This window comes from Chlorocebus sabaeus, chromosome 9, assembly GCF_047675955.1.
Source record: "Chlorocebus sabaeus isolate Y175 chromosome 9, mChlSab1.0.hap1, whole genome shotgun sequence".
In the NCBI taxonomy this organism is placed as follows: domain Eukaryota; kingdom Metazoa; phylum Chordata; class Mammalia; order Primates; family Cercopithecidae; genus Chlorocebus; species Chlorocebus sabaeus.
This window is the reverse complement of record NC_132912.1, coordinates 91,733,056-91,755,485: the sequence shown is the minus strand read 5'-3', so window position 1 is coordinate 91,755,485 and position 22,430 is coordinate 91,733,056. Positions and strand designations below refer to the sequence as shown.

At 39.0% G+C, this 22,430-nt stretch overlaps 1 protein-coding gene across 6 annotated transcripts in view; it reads right to left on the bottom strand.

The window, feature by feature from the left end:
• LOC103216223 (AMSH-like protease) overlaps positions 1-22,117 on the bottom strand; it is a 139,932-nt gene extending 117,815 nt beyond the window's left edge. For 2 of the 6 annotated variants that reach the window (XM_038009235.2, XM_007963489.3), the window contains exons 1-2: positions 22,008-22,117; positions 1,140-1,222 (exon numbers count right to left, since the gene is read on the bottom strand). In XM_038009235.2, the coding sequence (XP_037865163.2) occupies positions 1,140-1,169 (30 nt within the window). In that variant the 5' untranslated portion in view covers positions 1,170-1,222; positions 22,008-22,117. Of the gene's footprint in view, positions 1-1,139; positions 1,223-21,269; positions 21,393-21,767; positions 21,863-22,007 lie in introns of those variants that run through there. The other 4 variants (XM_038009236.2, XM_073019164.1, XM_038009239.2 and 1 more) reach the window with 3 other exon arrangements.
• Positions 22,118-22,430: the final 313 nt, after the last annotated feature.

Sequence of the window (22,430 nt, the reverse complement as noted above, 5' to 3'; positions counted from 1 at the left end):
TGCATGCAAGTTTCTTGGATGAAAACACAAATTTTCCAGATACAAAGCCTTTGTGTTCATTTTTACGGTGACATATACAATAAAAATGTTAAATTATTGTTATATAGTGTTCTAGAAAAACACAGAAGACATCTCATAAGGATGACTCCTTCCTCTGAAGAAGTGGAAATGGGTCAGTCTTTATTAACCATAGTGGAACAACAACATGGGGACAGAAAATGAAAACATTTCTGCAACTGTCTACTTTCCAAACATACTCTGAAGACAACTAAGCTCTGTGAAGGACTTTCTTGGTCAAGAAAAAACATTAGGTCACAACCTATTTCAGTACAAGAACCAGGCCCTCTCTTTCTTTATGTCCTGGTGCTAGTCTCTGTGCGTACAGGGTATTTAGTATACTGCAGCCCATGGGGCCACTGGTACAAGGTTGCTGTGAGTGGTTGGGAAGGGTCTTCGGGAGGAGGAAAATGGGAATGACAGTTTCCATTTATCGTACCATCCTGGTAGGCTAGAAGCATCAAAAAATATTGTTTCCAATTGTCATTGGGCAAAAAGTACAAAATTAGGGCCATGGAGATTACATAATGTGTCTATATTCACAGTCAGAGATTGATCTAGGACACAGAATAAGCCCATGTGATGTAGCTAGAGAAAGTGTGCACAGTGCTGGGCAGTGAGGGGAAAAGTGAGAAGAACAAGAGCTTCAAGTACAAAGACATTTACACAAGGATCCAAAGCAATACCTAGGTGTTATGTATGTTTTTCTCAGCTAACACCACACAAGGTGAGCCTCCAATTTTTATCTATATAAAGAAGCTGAGACATAAAGAGCTTTAAGTAGCTCCTCAGATATCAACTCTGAAATTCTTCTCTCTGGTGTTTTGCCAAAGGACTACACTCCTGGAATCTAGCTAGATAAACTAAAATTTTAGACTTTTGTGGAAAATAAAATTTATTTTTAAGTCTTACAAAGATAGCTTTATTAGTCACTTCCTCAAAGGAGACAACCACACAGATGGATGAAAAACTACAAGTGCTAAACTTCTTAAAGTAATTGTGACTCATTTCACATTTGTATGTTTCTGTTCTTCTTTTTGGGCTTTCCAACCAAATGTTAGATATCAGCTGGTGCGACCTACCAGAGAATTCACAGTAAAAGGCTGATCCATGCTGTCTTATCTGTGAAATGAGGATGTTCACTGTTTCTTCTCAATCACTTCATCTGTTTCAAAAACAAGAAGCAGAACTAAAGTTATTTTTTGAGACTCAAGTTTGAAATCCCAAATCCCAGGGTTATCTCTGCCTCAGACAAACAGGAACAAATGGAAATAACTTACATAACCTTAAGTTATAAGTTCAGAGTGTTCAGAGAGACTGTTGGAAATCTCTTCCTGAAAATATAAAACTGCAAGTGGTTATGGTTTCTCGAAGCTGACCTTTGAAAGTGAAGGTGTGAAAATAATTAACATTTGACTGGCACCCAGTATGAATCTTCTGGGGGATACCTTACTTAGAACTCTATGCAAGGTTATAAAGTAGGTTCGCTTTCTTCAAAGGAATAAAGAAGATCATATTGATTATGAGCATGGACTGTTAAACCTAGAGCCGGTCTGGATTTAAACTCAACCTTAGAACTATGACAGGCAAAATTCTAAGATAGCTCTGTGATTCCTGCCTCTTGATATCTGTCGGTTTGTGTAATCCTCTCTGCTTGAGTGTGGTTAAGACCCGTAATTGGCTTCTAACTAATAGAAGATAGCAAAGGTCATGTAATATTATTCCTATGATTATGTTGAATCATACGGCAAAGATGAAGAGATATTGTAGATATATGAATTCCCCCTAATAATGTTAAGTTAATTAAAAGAAAAATTATCCTGAGTGGTCTAGATCTAATCAGGTAAGACCTCTAAAAGAAGCAGATTCTCTCCTGCTGGCCTTAAAGACTCAGCCACCACAAGTTCCAAAGCTGCAAGGAAATTAATTCTGCCAATGAGCACACAAGCTTGGAACATGACTCCAAGCCTCTGATGAGACTCTAGCCCATGTCAACAAGTCAATTGCTGCCTTGTGAGACCATAAGCAGGGGACCTAGATAAGCTGTGCCCAGACTCTTGACCCAAAAAGCAGCAACATAATACATGTATATTTAAGTCATTAATTTCATAAAAATTTGTAAAGCAGCAATAGAAAACAAATACGCTTAGCTGTGTGACTGCAGGGAAGTTATATAGACTTCCTGCGCATCTACAAAATGGGTGAAACAGTGGTTCCTACATCATGTGGTTGTGCTAGGATCAAATGAGTTAGCACATAAAGTCCTTAGAGTATCAATAGCTCCTAATATATAGTCAATATTTTTTCAATGTTATTTATTATTAGAATCTTTATTTTATAGTTGAGACAACTGAGGCTCAGAGAGGTCAAGTGAATGTACCCAAGTTCAAATATTAATTCAATAAATGTTAGTAATTCCCATCCTTTTTATGCTCGTTTAGGTCAAGCTCTGCATCACCACTTTCCACTTCTAAATTTATTTTATCCTTTATACCCCATGCATCACTTAGATGACTTTGAACATGGATCTTCTCCTGACTTCCTCATTTAGGAAACAAGGGGTTAAGATGGATTATTTTCAGTTATAATATTCAGTGATTCTAGAAATCTCAGAAGTAGATCAATCAATACCTCCAGTGCTATTTTCTGGCCTAAATCCATGGTGGAGGAACCCTTCAAGAAAAATTACTCTTGTATTCCAGTCTTTCTCCTCCATTGTCTCCAGTAATCCCTGGGGTAAACATTGAGCTCTAAGCCTGCAGGCTACAAAAATGCCCAAGAAAGAAAAAACATGGTTCATCACAGTGCGGTTTAGAAGTTGAGTTAACAATTTTGGCACCACTGAATGTAGCGAATACCAACTGAGGAATTAAAACTTCTCAGTGAGAAGAAGTAAACCAGGAAAAGACATTAAAAGAGTTAAAAAGACAGAGCAAAGGTTTATGGGGAATGTGAAGCCGGGGAGGGAGGGGAACAAGGAAACACTAGTAAGTCATTTATTAGGGCCTTATAAAAGAGTAGAATTGGCCAGACACAGTGATTCACACCTGTAATCCCAGAACTTTGGGAGGTCGAGGCAGGTGGTTCACCTAAGGTCAGGAGTTCAAGACCAGCCTGGGCAACATGGTGTAACCCCGTCTGTACTGAAAATGCAAAAATTAGCCAGGCGTGGTAGTGCACACCTGTAATCCCAGCTACTAGGGAGGCTGAGGCAGGAGAATTGCTTGAATCCATGGGGCGGAGGATGCAGTGAGCCGAGATCGCGCCACTGCACTCCAGCCTGGGTGACAGAGCAAGACTCCAGCTCAAAAATAAAATAAAATAAAATATAAATAAAAAAGAGTAGAATTATTTCTTTTGATGATTGCTCAGATTCATAAAGAGAGAGCATAGACTTTAAAAAGTTGAAAATACTAGGATAGGGGTTTTTAAACTTTACTGCATCTAAAATCACATAACCCTGAGATCTGTTTAAAATGCAGTTTCCTAAGACCCACTCTAAGGATTCTGAATCCGTCGGTTTTAAGCCCACAAGTAGGTATTGTCAGATATGGCCCAGTGATTCCAACACATGAGGTTTCCAAACAATACTTTGACAGACACTGCATTTCAGAATGAATTAAGCAGGATTCTTAGTTGCAGGCAAAGGTCTGACTCTTGAATTCACAGAAGGATAACGAAGAAACACAAACTTCTAGGAGGGCCAGAGAAATCAGGTTTGGAAGCTACATATCCAAGAACACTGCCCCAGACTACGCAGCAGCATTGGTGTGGTGAAAACACCTCTGCTATCTCTATCACTTGATGAACAGGGGATTCTACAGCTTCTACTACCAACACCAGCAACTCCAGCAACTAGCTGCTGCCCTGGGAATAATGTGCAGCTGCCATGTACTTCTCTATGTCTCTAGTTTCTATTTCAAAGCATGAGATGCAGGTGTCTGACTGGCAGAGTCTGGGTCCCATGCCTGCAGCCTGGCTGAAAAGATGGCCGAAGATGGAAATATCTAGCACTTTATCCTCTTGTAGGAGGCAGTGGGATATGCCAAGAGAGGAGAGGTGGATTCAGGGCTGGGTGACCAAAAAACAATGGTAAGTGTGAGCAGAAACAATGAAATAAACATCTCCGTAATGAGCTTCCATATGTATGAAATGTTTAAACATATTTTAAACATCAGAGTTTATTAAACTACTATAGATAAAAACTATTCACTCCCACATATGAATATATTCAAAATTCAGAAATAGAAGCCAACTCCCCTCAAATCTAAGATGAAAGAAGTTCACAGACTGGTCAGTAACTATTTTTAAAGCCATTTATTACCTGATGGTCTTGCCTTAATTCCTTTATTTTTTGCCCCCAGTCCTCGCACTTATAGTTGCATTATAAAGAATTGCCAATATCAACATACACAGGTATGTTTTCTATTTCAGTGGCTCTCAAAATATGGTCAAGGTTCCCCACAATCCTGTCAGGGAGTCTGTGAGGTCAATATTACTTTCATCATATTACTAAAACATCATTTGACTTTTTAAATATCAATCTTTCACAGTTGTATAGTGGAGATTTCCAGAGGGTACAAGAGTTAATGGAATGCTTACTTGCATACTCTTATAAATGTCTGTTTTGATTTTTAATACAGTAAATATAAATAGATATAACGCACATAAACAAAGTCTTTTAGTGTCCTTAGTACTTAAGAGTGTAAAGGGGTTCCAAGACCAATAAAGTTTGAAAACCATGGCTCTAGATCAACAATGCAAAGAAATAAACAAAATAAAAACTCACCATGCTACCTCAATCTAATCAGAAATAAAGTGGGCCAGGAGAATCTAAAACAGGAAACATTAATGGCAAGTACCACTTTCCATTTGTGCTACTGTGGTCTTACTAAAACAATTAGAAAATTTGAACTGAGGGTACAGTAAGAGGTACTTCACCTCATAGTACTTGAGATCCACAGATGCTAACTAATGGGAAGTATTCAGTATCATGCAAGAATAAAACAAATTCCCCCTCCAAAGTGGAAGTCCAAAGTGCTATAAAGCACATGGTGCAAACAGCCTTTGGAGTGAGATAAGCCTGGGTGTGAGTCTAGACTCTATCATTTGCTTGCTAAATATCCTTTACTGAGCCCCCTCCAAGGTTGACTTTCCTCATTCGCCAGGGGGCTTGTCACAGCCCCACTTTACTGCTTTCAGCGTGGCTTAGAACTAATGGAAAACATTAATCAGAAATGCCTGTTTTAATCTCAGCCTACTCCCTAACTTCTACCTCACATTCTTGTGGCTTGATAACATCTGAAGATCTGACCTGCAGCCTTGTGATCTATTTAACCTGTAAGATACCTCTTGAGAGTTCTTGCTTCAGAGCTCTTGCCTTCTTGCTTTTATTGCTAGCTCCTTTTCCTGACCATAACCTCCAAAGACATCATCATTTTTTTTCTTTAATCTGTCCTTTTATAGAGGAATAGGGGAGTATCTGATTTCTGTTAATCCTGACTCACAAGAATGAGGGGAATCACGATGTCAGAATCCTACATATTCACAGTGAGCACATGAGGCCAACTTCTGTCCCAGAGATTCAGCTAACAAGTAGCTCCCAGAACCAACTGAGCAGTCGACTGTGCCCAGAGGGGATGTCGCAAAAATGCATTCTCATTCATGAGTGGCCTGGGAGGGGGCAGGTATCCTCTCCAAATTGATATTTCACAGCTCTGAGCTTGTAACAGTTTACTCTCTATATAACCATAGCAAAATCCTCTTGGCTTTTGTGTCCCTGCAACGTCTCCAAGTCTGAAGTCCCCCAAGGAAACATGGAAGAGTCTCAACAATTCTGCCCTTTAAAACTAGCAGCAAACAATGCAAGAATGAACAGAGGAAAATATCTGACCTAGCATGGTGCTTATTTTGTGATATTTTTCAGCCTTAATTTCCTTAACTTCTTCCTCCCTCCCTCCCTTCCTTCCTTCCTTCCTTTTTCTTTTTTCTTAAAATAGGGTGTGTGTGTGGGGGGGAGGGGGCAAAGTTCAGAATCCTGACCCATTTTCATCCACAGAGAAATATTTTCCAGAATTCAGAAAGGAGGTGACTATCAGGCAGCGAACGGTCTCCTAAGAGACTCAGCATACAGTAAAGAGCCAGTGAGACCATCACCCAAATGTGCCATTTTCTCCCAGGCACTTCTTTTGGCTTGAGTGCCCTAGTGACCTGGATAAGGAGACGTGGCCCAATGGCAGTTAAGAGAGGACAGAGTACCTTATACCTCCTCCTGGAGTCTCATTTCTAATTGCCAAACCAACAGCCACTGGGTTAGTGGTCATGTTTTCCAGGAAGAATATGGTGCAATTTACTCAGCTGGAGATAGATAAAGAAAATTATTGTAACTGAGCCTATAGGTTTCAATGACCTAATCTGATTTAGATAAAGGGAGGTAAAGGGTCATTCCCAGGTCTTAAATGACAGAGACACAAAGAAGGATCTCCCGAGTCACAGTCTTACAGGTTGAGCCCTACTTCAGGAAAAATAAATAAATCTAGGCCCACACTTCATTTCCCTTTTGAAGGATTTTAAAAATTCAGACATCAAAGCAAAGATTACATTGATTTGTTTTTACACTTATCTTCTGTAGTATCTGCAATCAGCAATATGCTGTGACCTAGATGATACATTATCTGTACTAAAATATTGATAAGATAAAAATGAAACAATCATAATATTAGAAATAGCTTTTATTGGATTTTTTCCCCATAATTGTAAGTACTATATATGATCATTTACTAGGTGCCAGGTGCTTGTCTGTTACTTTTAGAGGTATATTCCACATTAAATATACCAGTCACAACAGAATGGTTTCTATCAGATCAATGAGCAAGAATGCAGTTGTTACAGGAAAGATGATTAAATAAACCACTCCTGATGTATGTGTTAAATTACTTGGAGGTAGATCTAGGCTACTCTGAGGGCAAGCAAGTCACACACTGGGCCACAAAATAATTATTTTGCATAGCGTAATACAAACTTTTTATCCAGCCACCAAGATGAAGTGGTTCAGTGCCCTTAGCATGAAGAGCTCAGGTTTGGGGACTATATACTACTTTAGGAGGATCCAGTTTCTATCACTAGTTGGGAGTGTTACAGCAGCTTATTTAACCTTTTTGTGCACCTTAGCTTCATCTATTAAATAGGGCTAACAACAGCTTTCCAGAAGAATTCAACTAAAGTTTAAATGAGGTAATATATAAAAGTTTCATTATAGTTCCCAGCTTGCAGGAAGAAACTCAAAGAAAATCAGATTCTTTCTCACAGCAAATGTTGGAGAGGTGAGGTTAATGACCTCCGCTAAAAGTTGACTTCTATTACAGATATCAGATGGTTGGTTGATGTGTAACTACTTGCTTCGTTGCAATGAGCTTTTGACAACAATTATCTATCCCCTAGCCACCACTACTACTTCCTCACCAGCAGGGCCCAGTCCCACTAGAGATAGTCACTTTCTCAGTCTCCCTTGTAGTCAGGACTTGGCTGGTTGGCAGGTGACCAAATATCGGACAATGAGACCTGAGGGGAAATCTGTTGGGAGGATTCTGTGAGAAATTTCCATCTTTAATGCAAAGAGACAGCCTAGGGAATATATGCCTTTTCATCAGCTGAACATGTGACTTCACATAAGTCTTAAAAGGCAGCAGCCATTTTGCAACCTAGAAGGGTCAAGCCCAAGGACAGCCAGTGTCTGGAGGATGGCAGAGCCCAAGGGTGGAATGAGCCTGGTTCCTTGCTCACATGGCTGGGCTGCTGATCTTACCCTGCAACCATTCTCTTCTAAAGTGTTATTATATAAGATTTAAAATGCCATTACATAAGACACTTAGGATTCTGTAATATGCTCCCTAATTAGTATAGGATTCCTCTGGAAATACAAGAAAATCTTTAGCTATATGAATCCCATAACAAAAGAGGTGATTCTGAATAGTAAAATAGTAAACAATAATAATAAAATATTGTGAGATTTAAATATTTTTGAAGGGAAACAGTTCTAAGATATATTATTTACTCCTTAATATAGAAACATTAACCTTTTCTTGATAATTCAACATTTTATTTCATGTACCTGCCAATAACAATGCTTCCCTCCATTTCTAATTTGCTCCGTTTAATCTGTCATTCATTTAGAAAAAAATCAATTAAAAGGCAACTTATTTACTAAACTTCTTGACTTCGGTCTTTTTCCTCCTTTAATCTATTTTCTCTCACTGATAAAATTATTTGAGACTATTTATGAATTAAAGTGTAGACTGGGTATGCATCAGGAGAGATCTTCTGTGTGAACTACCTGCTGGTTAGAGTGAATGTGCTACATGATTTCTAATTTTGCTGCTCAAAAAGCCTTTTATCTTACTTGTTTTTTTCCTAGACTGTCTTCTAGGTAAGAGCGAGCTGAATTCTGAGCAGGTAAGGTACTATGTCGCCTTCAATAGAAAAAGATAGCAAAAACAAACAAACAAACAAAAAATGAGGCTATATAATAATAACAGGTACCATTAACAGAATGCTTTCCTTCCCTGGCTAATGGATGCATGAACACACATGATCTCAGTTAGCCTTTTCCAATAGGAGGCAGTTGAGCCTTGGGATTACACACGTAGTCTCCAGGGTTAGAACATCTGAATTCAAATTCTGGCTCCAGGAACCACTAACTGCAGAATTGCAGCTTCTCAAACTGCAAAGGAGGTTGATAATTGTATCTAATGAATAGAGGTACTGAGAAGGTGAAGTGAGATAATGCTTGTAAAACATATAGCACAATGCTTGGTGACAGTAAACACTCAACAAATGATTACGACCATGATTTCCATTTTACAGATAAGAAAACTAAAGCCTAGAAGAGATAAGTAACTCAAGCAAATGACAGAGCAGGGACTCCAGAGGCACAGGAGTTCAGAGCTCATACTCACAGTCATACAGCAACACTAACGACTGGCCTCTCATAGTAATCGGGAAAATCCAAGAGAAGGTCACATCCTTGGGCCTTGGACAAGAATGACAAAATTTACTGTGGAAATGAAGATTTCAGTTCAGCATTACAAATATCTGATTCATAATCTCCTCCCTGCCAAAGAAATAAAAGGAAATTCATTCCCTTCACTTTTTTTTTTTTTTTTTTTGGAGAGGGAGTTTCACTCCTGTTGTCCAGGCTGGAGAGCAATGGTGCAATCTCAGCTCACTGCAATCTCCACTTCCTAGGTTCAAGCGATTTCTCTCTTTCAGCTTCCCGAGTAGCTGGGATTACAGGCATGGGCTACCATGCCTGGCTAATTTTGTATTTTCAGTAGAGACGGGGTTTCACTATGTTGGTCAGGCTGGTCTCGAACTCCTGACCTCAGGTGATCCACCCGCCTCAGCCTCCCAAAGTGCTGGGATTACAGTTGTGAGCCACTGTGCCCAGCCCCCTTCACTTTTTTCATCGGCAGAATGATTTCGTGTCTGTGGACTGACTACATGGTATATGTAGTTAAGAAATTCAAATCCATAATTATTCTATCTAGATACAGTCCAATTCAAAATATTTGCTTGTTTTTAATATAAATTCTAAATTTTTGTGGTATATGAAAGGCATTTCATATGCTCATCAATGTACTCATTTTAGATTCTTTTCTAAATGTGATGATTCAATTAATATGCATTACAAAACACTTGGCAAATGAATTTGAGGTGCCGGAGAGAGATTCACATTTGTACACAAGTATTTTTTCACCATAAATTCATATGAACTTGCTAACTGTGCTCTCCTCCTGTTAAAATACTTAAAATTCCTGGAAATAATGCATTTCTAAAGATAAGCTACCCATAAGGCACTAAACTTTAATGTATATTTTAATATACTTCCTTTTTTATTGCAATTTGCTTTTAAGAAAATACTATCCAAAAAATACTTAGTTCAATGAAGTATAATGAGTCATAAATAAATGTTTTAAATAGCATCATTTTCCTGCCTGCCAGTTGCGTGAAAGCTCAGAAATGGAGTTAGTCCTTGGACATTATTAATCAATTTTATTTAATTTTCATAACTTTCTTAAGGACAGTAGTTCAACAAAATGAACTGAGTCCAGCACTATTATTCAAAAGCAAAAGAGGGCTATCCTGAAGTACTTCTCATTCACTGCTTCTCCACTGTTCTCCAACCATAAGAATCTTAACTGTTTAACATGTCCCAATGGAGGTTGTATTCATGTTTGGTTGTGCCCTGGACAATCTCTTCAATGCAGTAGGCAGAAGCAGAAAAGACAGTTTCCTTCTTAACTTTCCCTGGCAATCCATTTTAAAGAGTTTTCTTGAAGAGCTCCTTATTCTGGCAAAGTTGTTAGCAAGTGGTCATCTGCTGTTCCTATTTGCTCACCACTCATCCACTTCCTACCTTCCTACCCTAGAACTGACATCCCCCTGATTTTGATGCCATGTTCCCTCTGGGAGTGGTTCCTGGATAACCTGCCTGCATTACAATGACTTGGTGGAGGAGAGGTGTGCTGGCCACACACACAGACACACACACAAACCCCACAGATTTCTAGGCCCCACTGAATCAAAATTTCTGGGAAGGGTGCCCCAGGGACCTCTAGTTTTTGTCAAGCAGCCCAGGACGTGTTTATGCACACTAAAACTTGAGACTCACTGCATTAAACAGTTACAAACCCCCACGAGGCACCTGGCCCTGAGCTGCTGAACATTCCCTATTTAAAATCAACTCCTGCCTTGGCCTCTCTGAAGTGGAGGTGTTTCCTTTCTCCTCCCTCACCCTGCATCTCAAATATTAATATTCCATCTGTTTCTCTTGATACATCTTTATTCTACAAGACACTTTTTTTTTTTTTTTTTTTTTGTGGCTTCGGCTTAATTTGAGCTTTAGCATTGTACCTTCAAATGTCCTCCATCCGTTTCCACCAGGATACCCAACTGTGATTTTTCATTTGATACAGTCCAAGGCTAGATAGATCTTTCCTGTAAATATTGATAGCTCCAAATAAATTTATTCATTCATTCATTTATTCAATGTTACTTAGAAAGCCCCTACTTTGTGCTTTTATGGATCTTACATTCTGCTAGGGGCCAGGAATGGGGCAGAAAGGTGTAAAAATAACAAACAATTATGTACACAATTATCTAATAAAGATTGTAGTAACTGTGACAAAGATGAAATACAGAAAACAATGAGAGTTATGCATTTTTTGGCAAAAATGCCTTGTAAGTGATGGTGTATCCTTCATAATGTATCAGGAGACATATGTTATTGATTTGTTCAATTATTAATGATGTTAATCTTGATATTTGTTTAAGTTATATCTATCAGGTTCTCCCCGATACTATTTTTCTCTTTACACTTGAAAAGTATCTTGTAGGGAGACTATGCAAATATACCATTGCCCACTAATTTTAGCATCCAAAGATTTTTTTCCCCGAGACAATTATTGTGGTGTTTGAAAGTGGCCATTTTTCGATTTCCATTATTCCTTCTATAATTACTAGTTCAGTTGACATTCTTGCTTGAAAGTTGTTTAATTTTTACATAGAATTTTTAAAATTTAAGCTTTCAAGTGGACCTATTTTCTTTATGGTATCTAGGTTTCTCAACATTCTTTAAAAGGTCTTCAAATAAATATGTCCACCAATCTTCTCTTCTGGTACTTCTGTGGTTAGCCATTTTTGGATAAATATATTTGATCCATGTGGAATTTATTTTTATGTAAGGAGTGAAAGAAGAATATGGACCTTTCTTGGCCGCTAGGCAGAATGGCCTTTTTCCTTCTGCCTCAATTATAACTGGGAATTGACTCCACTTATCTAAAATATACTTAACTTACTTAATTCCCAACTCTTCCCAACAAGGTGATCTGCCCTAACGAGGCACTTAGTACATAATTATTAAATGCAAATACTCTGGAAGCGATGGATAAAGTTACAGAGAAGAGAGGAACTGGTAGCCCAGAGAGGAAGCAAGTATGCAACACTGGAATGAGGAAACCCTTGTCCAAACTGAAGAGCAATGAAAGAAATGGAGAAGGACAAACAGTTATTGGGGAAGATTCTGAGGAAAAACCATAGAACTTGGAAGCTAAGTGGCTGTAACGAGATACAGGAGTATAAATAAGCAAAGATATTGGAAATGTTGACATCTAAAAGAATTGGAGATGGTGATGCTTCTGACTTCACTATCAGAAGGTGAAGAATTGTCTCTTTCATCTCCATGGATGGTACCAACATCAAGTCACTTACACAAAATCTGGCAAACTCTGATATTAGCAATCCTGCACCTACCTTTTCCCTTAACCCCACATCCAATCTACCATCTGCATGTGCAGATTCAGATTCACCTTCCAAAGCATCTCTCAAAACTGCAGGTTTTCACCATCTTTGCAGGGAGGCTCTTTAATGTACACCCCACCCTTTCTCTGCCTGCACTGCTAGAATTGCCTTCTAATTGTTGTATTTGTTTCTGTCTTGCTCCCCTTCGATTAATTCTACCTGGTGAAGAAACTACCTGTGGTGATCTTTAAAAAACCTGATTCAGATATTGCCATTCCTTTGCTTAAATCCCTTGAATGATGTTCTATTGCTGTTAATATCCTATATCCTTAATGAATCCCAAAAAGCTGGGTCTGACCAGACTGCCTCCTTAGAGCCTTCTTTCACACCACTTCCTCCACTGACTTCTTTCAGTTGCTGAGATGCACTATGCAAAGTCAATGCAAAGGCACTCCATCCTCAGTTCACACTTCCACTTTCTACCCATCTTTCCAGCGTTAGCTTAAGCATCTCTTTTTCAGGCAAGTTATTTTTGACCATCATCAGACTAGGTCACTCTCTTGATTACATACTCGTGAAGAAACATCAAATAAACCCAAATCAAGGTATTTTCTATGAAATAATCAGCCAGTGCTCTTAAAAAGTGTCAAGATCACAAAAGACAGAAAGACTTAGGAACTGTTGCAGATTAAAAGAGACTAAGGAGGCATAACAAATGAATTCAATGTATGATCCCCGATAGGATCCTTGCCCAGAAGGATTTCAGTGAAATTGGAATAAGATCTGCAGATTAGACAATAGTACTGTATCAGTGTTAATTTACTGGTTTTGACAACTACTGTGGTTTTGCAAGGTGTTAATATTTGAGGAATATGGGTAAAGGTTGTATAAAAGCTTTGTGTACTATTTCCAAAATCTTTTGAAAGTCTAAAATTATTTTAAAATAAAATATTTTGTAAATGCTTGAATAGTACTTTTAAAAATCTTTTCAACAAGAATAAAAAAGTTTGCACCACTGACAGCTATAATATCTATTATCTCTACAGGAATCATTTGCATAACAGTAAGAAAGAGTTGAGTAAAAATGGGCAAGTGACATTAGCAAGTAATAAGAGAAATATAAACAGTTAAGTCACAAGAAATAAACATCTAAATTCACTAGTAATTAAGAAACTGAATTTAAGCCAGGTATTTAATGTAGTCGATTGATAAAATTTACATGATTTGTCCAACTCAGTATGGATGAGGATTGAAAAAATTGTCAAGTTTTAAAATAATACGCACTCATGTTGACTAAGCAATTCCAATTCTAAGATCTCCCCATAGATTTCCCTGACCATTTAAATACACACACACTGCAGCATGGTTTTAAAATATTAAAATTTTGGAAATAAAAATAAATAGCCATCAAAAGAGGAATATTTAAAATAAATAACCTCTATAGCATATGAAGCTGTTAGAAATGACTTACATCTGTTTGTACTGAACCAGGATATCATCCAAGTTACAGCATTAAGTGAAAACAGCTAGCTATGAAATAACATATAAAACATAGCTCCATCCTTATAATATGAATGCACATGTATTCATTACGTATACTGGAATTTTTCAAGAAACAAGTATGGAACAACATTTACTGAATTTTTCTCAGCTGTTCTCTCAAGGGTGGGATTATGAGGGACTTTCACTTTTTATTTGTTCATTGCTATACAATTTGTTATAAGTATGTATCACTTTGTAATCAAATTATACTTTTTTAAAAACCTACAAGTTTTGAATAGGTTGCCCTGAATTTGAATCCTAGCCCTGCCAATTTCTACATGTGTAAATTCTGGTAAATTACTTAACACTCTGAGTCTATTTCTCTGGTCCAAAGTTAAGAATAATTGAGGTTTCCTTGCCTCACAATATTAAGGTACTGGTAATTGTAGCAATTATTCAAGGACTTCCTAAATCCTGGCGTGAGGCTGAGCTGGGTGGTCTTCATGTACACACCATAACATCAATAGCAGAAAAAAGCAATTTACCAAAAAGCTATAGACCTTCAGGAATACAGAGTTGGAGAACCCTACTGCATAAACCCTTGAAAGTCAGTCCTACCAAATTCTGGGCCCCAAGTCCTCACCCTTGTTTCTTTCTGCCTTTATGGTGACAAACCAGCCTGCTTCACCCACCTGTTCCTTGATCCTCTGTTTCTGGACCAGGTACTGTGTGTCTCTAGCTCAGGTGTGCACTTGTTTGCATCCAGTTAGTCCCCCGCTCAAAAACTGCACTGCAGCAACCCAGTGCCTGCCAGAAGAGGTCTAAACCCTCGTCAGCCCTTCAGTGGCCTCTGTTATCTGAGCCTTTCCCTTCCTCTGTGTCTTCCAGTACTCATGTAAGAATATGTCTTCTCTTACATTCCTTTGATCAGAACCATCTCTGCCCTATCCAAGTATCTGCCACTCAGAAGAACGTACATTATCTCTAAAAATTCCCACCAACCCTGTGGTATCTTGATTCCACCCATCAAAAGATAGATCATATCAAGACTAGGAAAGGCAATATATCGTACCTTCATGAGAACTCCAAGGCAGCACTGACATATATGTTATTACATGAAAATGTCTATCGAAATCAGGAGGAACAAATGCTCAAAACATAAAAGTAGAAGAAAGAATTTGAATATAAGATTAGATTTAGCTCTTAAGTAGATTCTTCTCAAAAGGGTGGTTTACTGAGCACCTGCATTAGAATCTCCTGAGAAGATTGCTAAAAGGAAGGCTGCTGGGCGTGGTGGTTCACGCCTGTGGTCCCAGTACTCTGAATGGTTAAGGTGGAAAGATCACTTGAGCCCAGAAATTCAAGATCAGCCTGGGCAACACAGGCTGAAACCTCATCTCTACAAAACAAATATTTTAAAAAAATAGCTAGGTGTGGCAGCACACACCTGTAGTCCCAGCTACTTAGAAGGCTGAGGTGGGAGGATCACTTGAACCCATGAGGTCAAGGCTGCAGTGAGCTATGATCACACCATTGCGTTCCTGCCTGGGTGACAGAGCAAGACCTTTGTTTTAAAAAGATAAAAAGGAAGGCTGCCAGGCTCTACCCAAATCTTTTGAATAATCATCTCTAGGGGTAGGATGGGGGACATTTTCTTATTTTGAGCCTAGTTTGAGAATCACTGCCCTAGTTACCTAAGTTATTCAATAATATTATATTTGACAAAAGAAAAATAACTAAGTGTGCCATAAGAATATGATAGTTATATTTCTTTCAAGATCCACATTTTAATTTATTGAATTTTTCATGAATTGAAAAGTTCTACACCCACCAATGATTTTGAGTGAGTTTCATCTTATTTATTAATTTATTTATTTAGCTTACTTTATAGATTAAGTAAGCAGTTTCTTTGCCCAGGTTAACAGGAATATTAGCATAGGAAGGGCATATTTCAGGCCTCTCTTTCCCAATCTCGTTCCACCCACCATGTCCATTTGTTCCTATAGTTAAAGAAAACTTATCTTGTGGAACAATTTATAAACCAACCTTTCAAGGACAGAACAGATTGGGAAAAAAGCCAGAGTCAACCCACCAGAAGACCGAAGCATGGGCCCAAAGGCAGAATGACTTCTTTGTATTTCTAGTGTTAAATGATAGTTGTAGTGACAGGATAAATAGAATCACAGGGGCCTTAGATAAACCAAATTTAGCCATAATTATCATTCCTGGCTATAGTTTTTCCTACACTTTTAATTAAAGGTGCATAGCTGATGAGTGCACTAGCCAGGCAAGTTTGAAATGTAACACTCTCAAAGTGAACCTGCACCTGAGCCTGTCTCTGAACATAGGCAAATGCAAAACAGGCAGGCAGGGTTCACAGGGAGCTAGAAAGGGTTAAAAATGAGTCATCACTGGCTTCCTGTTTCTAAATTAACCCAGAGAAGCATCAAATCACACAATTAAAATGAATAATTCCTGATGGGCCTCTTAACAGTTATCTCTCGCATGAGCTTTTGCTGAATCTGGTTCAGTTACTGTGATGCCACTGAAACCTAAGTATCGCAACAGTTTAAAAAACAAAGAGCCAAATTCACCAAATCTCAAGTTCTTTCATCTTTAATCAGATTTAGACTCATGAAATTTAAAATGTTTCTTTAAAAAGAATTGAACTTTTGCCAAATAATATAATGTGTAATTTACACAAAAAGGTAAATTAAAGGATGCAGAGTATATTTTTAACAGTGAGATTTCAAAATCTCCATCAACAAAATTATTAGTGTTTTATACTTGCATGCTGGGTACCGAGGATAGCAACTGGAGCAAGAAAAGTGGGGGCTTGCCCTCATGGCACTACAGGGTTCCAACCATCTCCAAAGTAAATCTCAAAGTAAATCTATCATCTTCAATGTAAAATTAGTACCCAGATGATTGCTAGTTTTCCTTGACATTTTGGTATTTTATAAGCAATGCTTTTATTAAGTTCTTTATTAAAAAGTGCTCCAATTTGCGTTTTCACATATGCTTTAAAAAATTGATTATTTTGTTTTTGTTTTGCCTAACACTGTTGGCATACACAGCACATATATCTCCCCTTATACTCAATGATTCTTTGCTGGAGGCAAATTCAACTTTATACAAGACCAAGAAAAAGTTTCACCTACTTAGGTGAAAACAATACTAGCTATAGATTTCTGAGAGTTATAAGAACAAATGTTTATAAGAATTAATGCAATAAAGTCAAAATACGGGAATCAGTGATGGCAGATTCCATCCTAAAGCTCTGAAGGAGTTAAGAATTGCTTAGTCTTCACTGCCACAGGAGTCTTCCCACCTATAAATAAAATCTGGCTTCTTATAATCAGACATAATTACTTCAACAAGTCAAAGAACAACTAAAACTTGCTTTGCCATTACTCTATAAAATATTCTGAATACGCTGAATTAAAAGATGGTTAGAAATGTCATTTTCACTCCACCACAGCTTACAATGGGAGATATCTGAGACTCTGGGTGTGTGGAGGTAAATGGATGGCATATAAGTTTTTCAGAATACTGAAACCTGCCCCAGAATCTGATACATTATATAAGGGAGACATAAGAAGCCTTGAGTATAAGGAGAGACATGAGTATTGTATATGCCAACTGTGTTAGGGTAAAGATCCAGAAAATAATCCATTTTTAAAGCATATATGAAAACACAAATTGGAGCACTTCTTAATAAAGAATTTAATAAAAACATTACCTACAAAATACCAAAACATCAAGGAAAAACAGTTATAATCCGGCTACTAATTCTACATTGGACATGACAGATCTACATTGGAGAGGATTGGAACACTGAAGCTCCATGAGGACAAGCCCCTACTTTTCTTGCTCCAATCAGTATCCCCAGCACCCAGTATGCAGTATAGGAGACAGGGATCCATACAAGATAGGACAAGAGGTGTTGGACTCATATTGCCTGGGTTTTATGGCCAGCTCTACCATTTACCAGCCTATGATGCTGAGCAATTCACATAGCTCCTCTGTACATCCATTTTTTAAATCTGCAAAATGGTACTTAGGCATAAGGTTGTTTAAAAAATAATAACAAGAATAACAATGAACACATATAGCACTTAATTTTGTGCCAGACATTGTTCTAAACACTTTGTATTTACAGCTATTTATTTAACCCTCCCTAAAACCTTCTGAGATAGAAACTAATGTTTCAATTGAAAAGCAAGGAAACTGAGACTCACAGAAGTCAGTAACTTGTCCAAGGATACACAACTAGAAAGTAGGGGGAAAAAATCCTGTTTCCCACCACTCCATCACCATTGAGATAAACTTGTGTTAAAGCAGTACAGTGCCTGGCATATAACACATCTTCAATAACGAACAGCTATTAATAAATATTTGTCAAATGTTTGCAAGATTCTGAGGTTACACCAGGGCTCCACAGGAAAGAATGCTGTAATCCACTGGTGATGTCCCTGTGGGTGTGGAAGGTATTAGTGATCACACTTGTGCCACAGGTTTTCGATCTCTTTCACATAAAACAAAGAATCCTGGTATTTGCCTGAGGTTTTCTTTTCTCCATCGCAATGGGATCTGAGATCAGGCTGTCACCATCAGACACTGGATTGTCGCCTCCACTCGCTAATACTAATCCACTCTCCACCCAACTGCCAAAGAGTTCTTCTGACAAGATGCTTTTCGCACCTGCTCCCTTTCAAGGAACCTACTATTGGCTACCACCTCAAATCAAAATTCCTCCCCCAGCTTTCAAGGGCCTTAATACGACATGGAGGAAACCTGCTTTTAACTCCTGTTCAAGTGCTCAAGAGCCTACTTATCAAATAAATACTTGATAGGAATGGCCATGTTTCATTATGCAGAGAATAGCAGTGTTTGTGCTACTTCAAAACAGTGATAAGCAGTTTTTTATTATACATAATATTTTACTTTTATGTATTTATCTTTGGACACAGCCCAATTTTAAAAAATAAATTGAGAATCTTATTTTACTTTTGTTCAGAATGAAACAAGCTTGATCAGAGAAGGATATAAAAGGACGAATTTCAAGAATAAGATTTGCATTATTATTATCCACTAGAAAGTTAATATCCAGGTAAATTTCAGATAGCTTTCTAATCCGTCATCCTGAAACTAGAACCTGAATAACTGGGAGACTTTCTAATGATGGGAGATGGAAAGTCAGAATTAAAACAAACAAAAAAAAGGAGTCATAACATCCTTAATATTCAAGACAATGGACCCATTTCCAAAACAGTACCTTGAAAGGTTAACTAGAGCAAATCAAGACATAAGAAGTACTGGTGTTTATATCAACGGGCTTCTTTTAATAAACACAAGTTACTAAGTAACCACCAAACACAAGTTACTAAGTAACCACCAGTCTAATTTAATGTCTCTAAGCCAACCACATCAATGGAAAAAATAATATGGATTTAATTTAAAAGTTAGAGAATCAAACAACATGTGTTTCGAAGACTCAGCAATCTGCCAAATGTTAAATTGGCCTGTCCACTTGACATGCAGAGACGCAAGATTGTACTAGAAGTTAATCTGATTTGCTTAGAAATGCAAATAATTTCTGACAAAAGCCACATCCAGATGTAGCTACATCCAGATTATTCCTGAGTTGAACATTCTGATGTCAACTCAGGATTTCTGAATGTACATTCACACGTTCAACTGGACAGTTCACATGTTCAGATAGCTGGAATAAGCAAGTCAACAGGTACCAATAGTATTTTTTGTTTGTTTTTGTTTTGTTTTCGAGTTTTGTTTTGATTTTATTATTGTTTCTTCAATCGAGGATGTTGGCCTTCTTAGTTGATTATATGAACTGGGATTCAATTTGATGGAATGTTTGGTGACTCATATAAAGTTAGGATTTAAAAAATCAATAGCAAAAGAGGTGATGTAGTTTGGTTAGGAAGACATTCTAAAATTTTTCATTTATTTAGCAAATATTTATCGAAGAGCTGGTATGCATCAGCCCTAAGGAATGGAAAGCTGGCTCTAATATCTTCAGGGATAACCATGAGTCATTTCCTGTAGTTTCAGTTGAAGCCATCTATAAATCTTTCATAAGGTCAAGAAAAAGATGTTAGTAGTAGACAGAATCGTAAATCCAGTAGATTAATTAAAATGTCTCTAATTTGTAAATGTGCCCACCAGGAAAGTACCTAGCACTTCCTGGATGGAATCTACATTATTTTCTCTCACATTCCTTCTACTTATCATGTTTTGGGCAAGAATTATCAGCCTTCTTTTCTTGTAAAATGCAATCTCATTTCTTGGGTTGTAGCAGTAAATTCTTACAGCTGGGAAGGGTCCTAAAGGAAGGAAATGATCAAATGGTGTTAATTAAGTCCTATGTGCTGAAAGTAAGAAGAGGGAACTATTATTAACAATTCTTTATAACTATTTTTATCAGTCTTTCTTAGGAGCCAACCCCAAAGACACTCTCTCCTCCAGAAACAAATCTCTCTACTGAGGACATCCTTAGGAAACAGGTCCCTCATTACTCCCTTCAAGCCTCCCACAAACCGTAAGACTCCTATGAAACAGGGAAAGAGTACCAAGAAACAGGCCTTGAAGGTTGAGATAGGGGTAAAGGACTCAGGTTATCTGCCTTATAATTTAAATTTTGGTGCTTACTTTACAGGTGGGGATAAGAAAACAAGTTTCTTCTTGAAATTCCCAAGAACCAGTTGCTACAAAATTACAGCCAAAGTATGTGCAAAAGCAGATTCTCAGTGGCAATTTGCTGTATGCGTTTCTGAACAGAAAACAATCACCATTTTCCAGGTAGATTCCAATAACATTTTACGCCTTTGAATGGAGAAGCTCTCACGGTGCAAATGGTAAACAAAAAGAGTCTACTGCTCAGCGACATTAACTTGTATTAAAAATAAAGATATGTATAGTGTAGCTACACAATGCCCACTATAATCCAGTGGCAGAGTATATTTTTGAAATACAATGTAGCATCCATCCTGAAAACACAAAATTTCCAATGGAAACAAGGTCGGGATAAAAACAAAACATGGTGGCTTAATTTCTGTGTAAAATAACCGTCAAAACCCACCCTCAAAAATATTGACACGGACAATCAAACATTCAGGTACAATTTATCAGCTGGAACAAATCTACGTTAATGACCTTGACAGGGCCTTAAATCATGAGACCATAAACCGGCATCCTAGTGATATCTACTATGTCTTCGGAAATAGCTTAAAATCCAGGACTTCATGTTATTCTCAGTAATGAGCAGGATGTTTGGAAAGCAGTGTGCTCACCACGGGCTTACTTTGAAAGCTGTCTTTTTTACTTACTACGGAACACAGATTTCCAGGAAGCAGGCCACCCCACCCCACTTCCCAGGCACTTGATTTTTTTTTTTTTTTTTTTTTTCAAACCTCTAGATTGGGTTCCGTTTCCTGAATTACTTATTCCTTGTATAAATTTTCTTTTAAACTTCAGCAATTATGGCACCTTCGGCTCTGGGGGTGTCAGCAGCGTCAGTTGTTTTAGAGAAAGTTCTGAAAAAAATATGTTTTGGAGACATTCCATTTCTTTGTGCATCTCACTGGGGGCTTTAGGTGAAGGCTTTAAGTTATTCAGGTGCGGCGCAATGTCTTAGTCGCTCATAAACGGCACAAAAGTAACATCATCTGGAAAGGCATGGCACCGCTCAGCCAGGGTAAAGGTCCGTTTTTCTAACCCTCGCCCTTCCCTCCTCCACACCGCGCCGCTAGAGACCGTGCAGTGGTCTCTCCCAAGGTCGACATCATCTCCAGGGCTGCAACCCAGGGCTGAACCAGAAAAACAGGCGCACCCACGTATAGGTCAGGCCAGAGTCCCGCCCCGCCACCAGCAGCCAGGGCTTCCTGCCTCCCTATCAAGGTGAAACTAACCCCGAGGGCCCAGCGGAGCGGCGCATGCAGGCGGCGCCGATGGAGGCGGCCGATCGCAGGACTGGCAGGAAGGAAGCGATCAGCCGCCAAAGTGCCTTTTTCCTGCCCCAGAGCTAGCCCGGGACCGGACGCTGCCAGCGGAAGGGCCGGCGCGCGCCAGGCCACGAGGCACACGCACCCGCCGTGCGTACTTCCCCGTCCGGTGCGCGCTCTCACTCAAGCGCGCGCGCCGCTACTCACCAGCAACCCTGGGTGTCCGCAGCGCGCGTGGGACGGCGACTGCGACGGCTGCCCCCGCGCCTGCCGTGTGGCCTTGGCATCCGTCCGGCCGCTGCAACCCGGGCCGCGGTGGCCTTTTCTGGAAGGCGTTGCAGCGGGGTGATACCGGCACCCGGCGACTAGGCGTCCGCTCGTTTGCCTCGGCCGTGCCTCCTCCCCCTTCTCCTGTGCCGACCGATGGAGCTTTGCTGGTTCCACTCGCGCGGGCTCCGTGCGTCGCTCTCCTCCTCACTGTCGGACACCTCAGCGCAGGGGACGAACAGCTTCCTCGCAAACCCACGCGCAGGCCAGCCGACCCCGAATCTTCAGCAGCCGTCCCTGCTGTCGCTGCTGCAGGAAAATAAATTGTCACTGCGATGGTCCCGGCCTCCCCTGCCCCGGCCC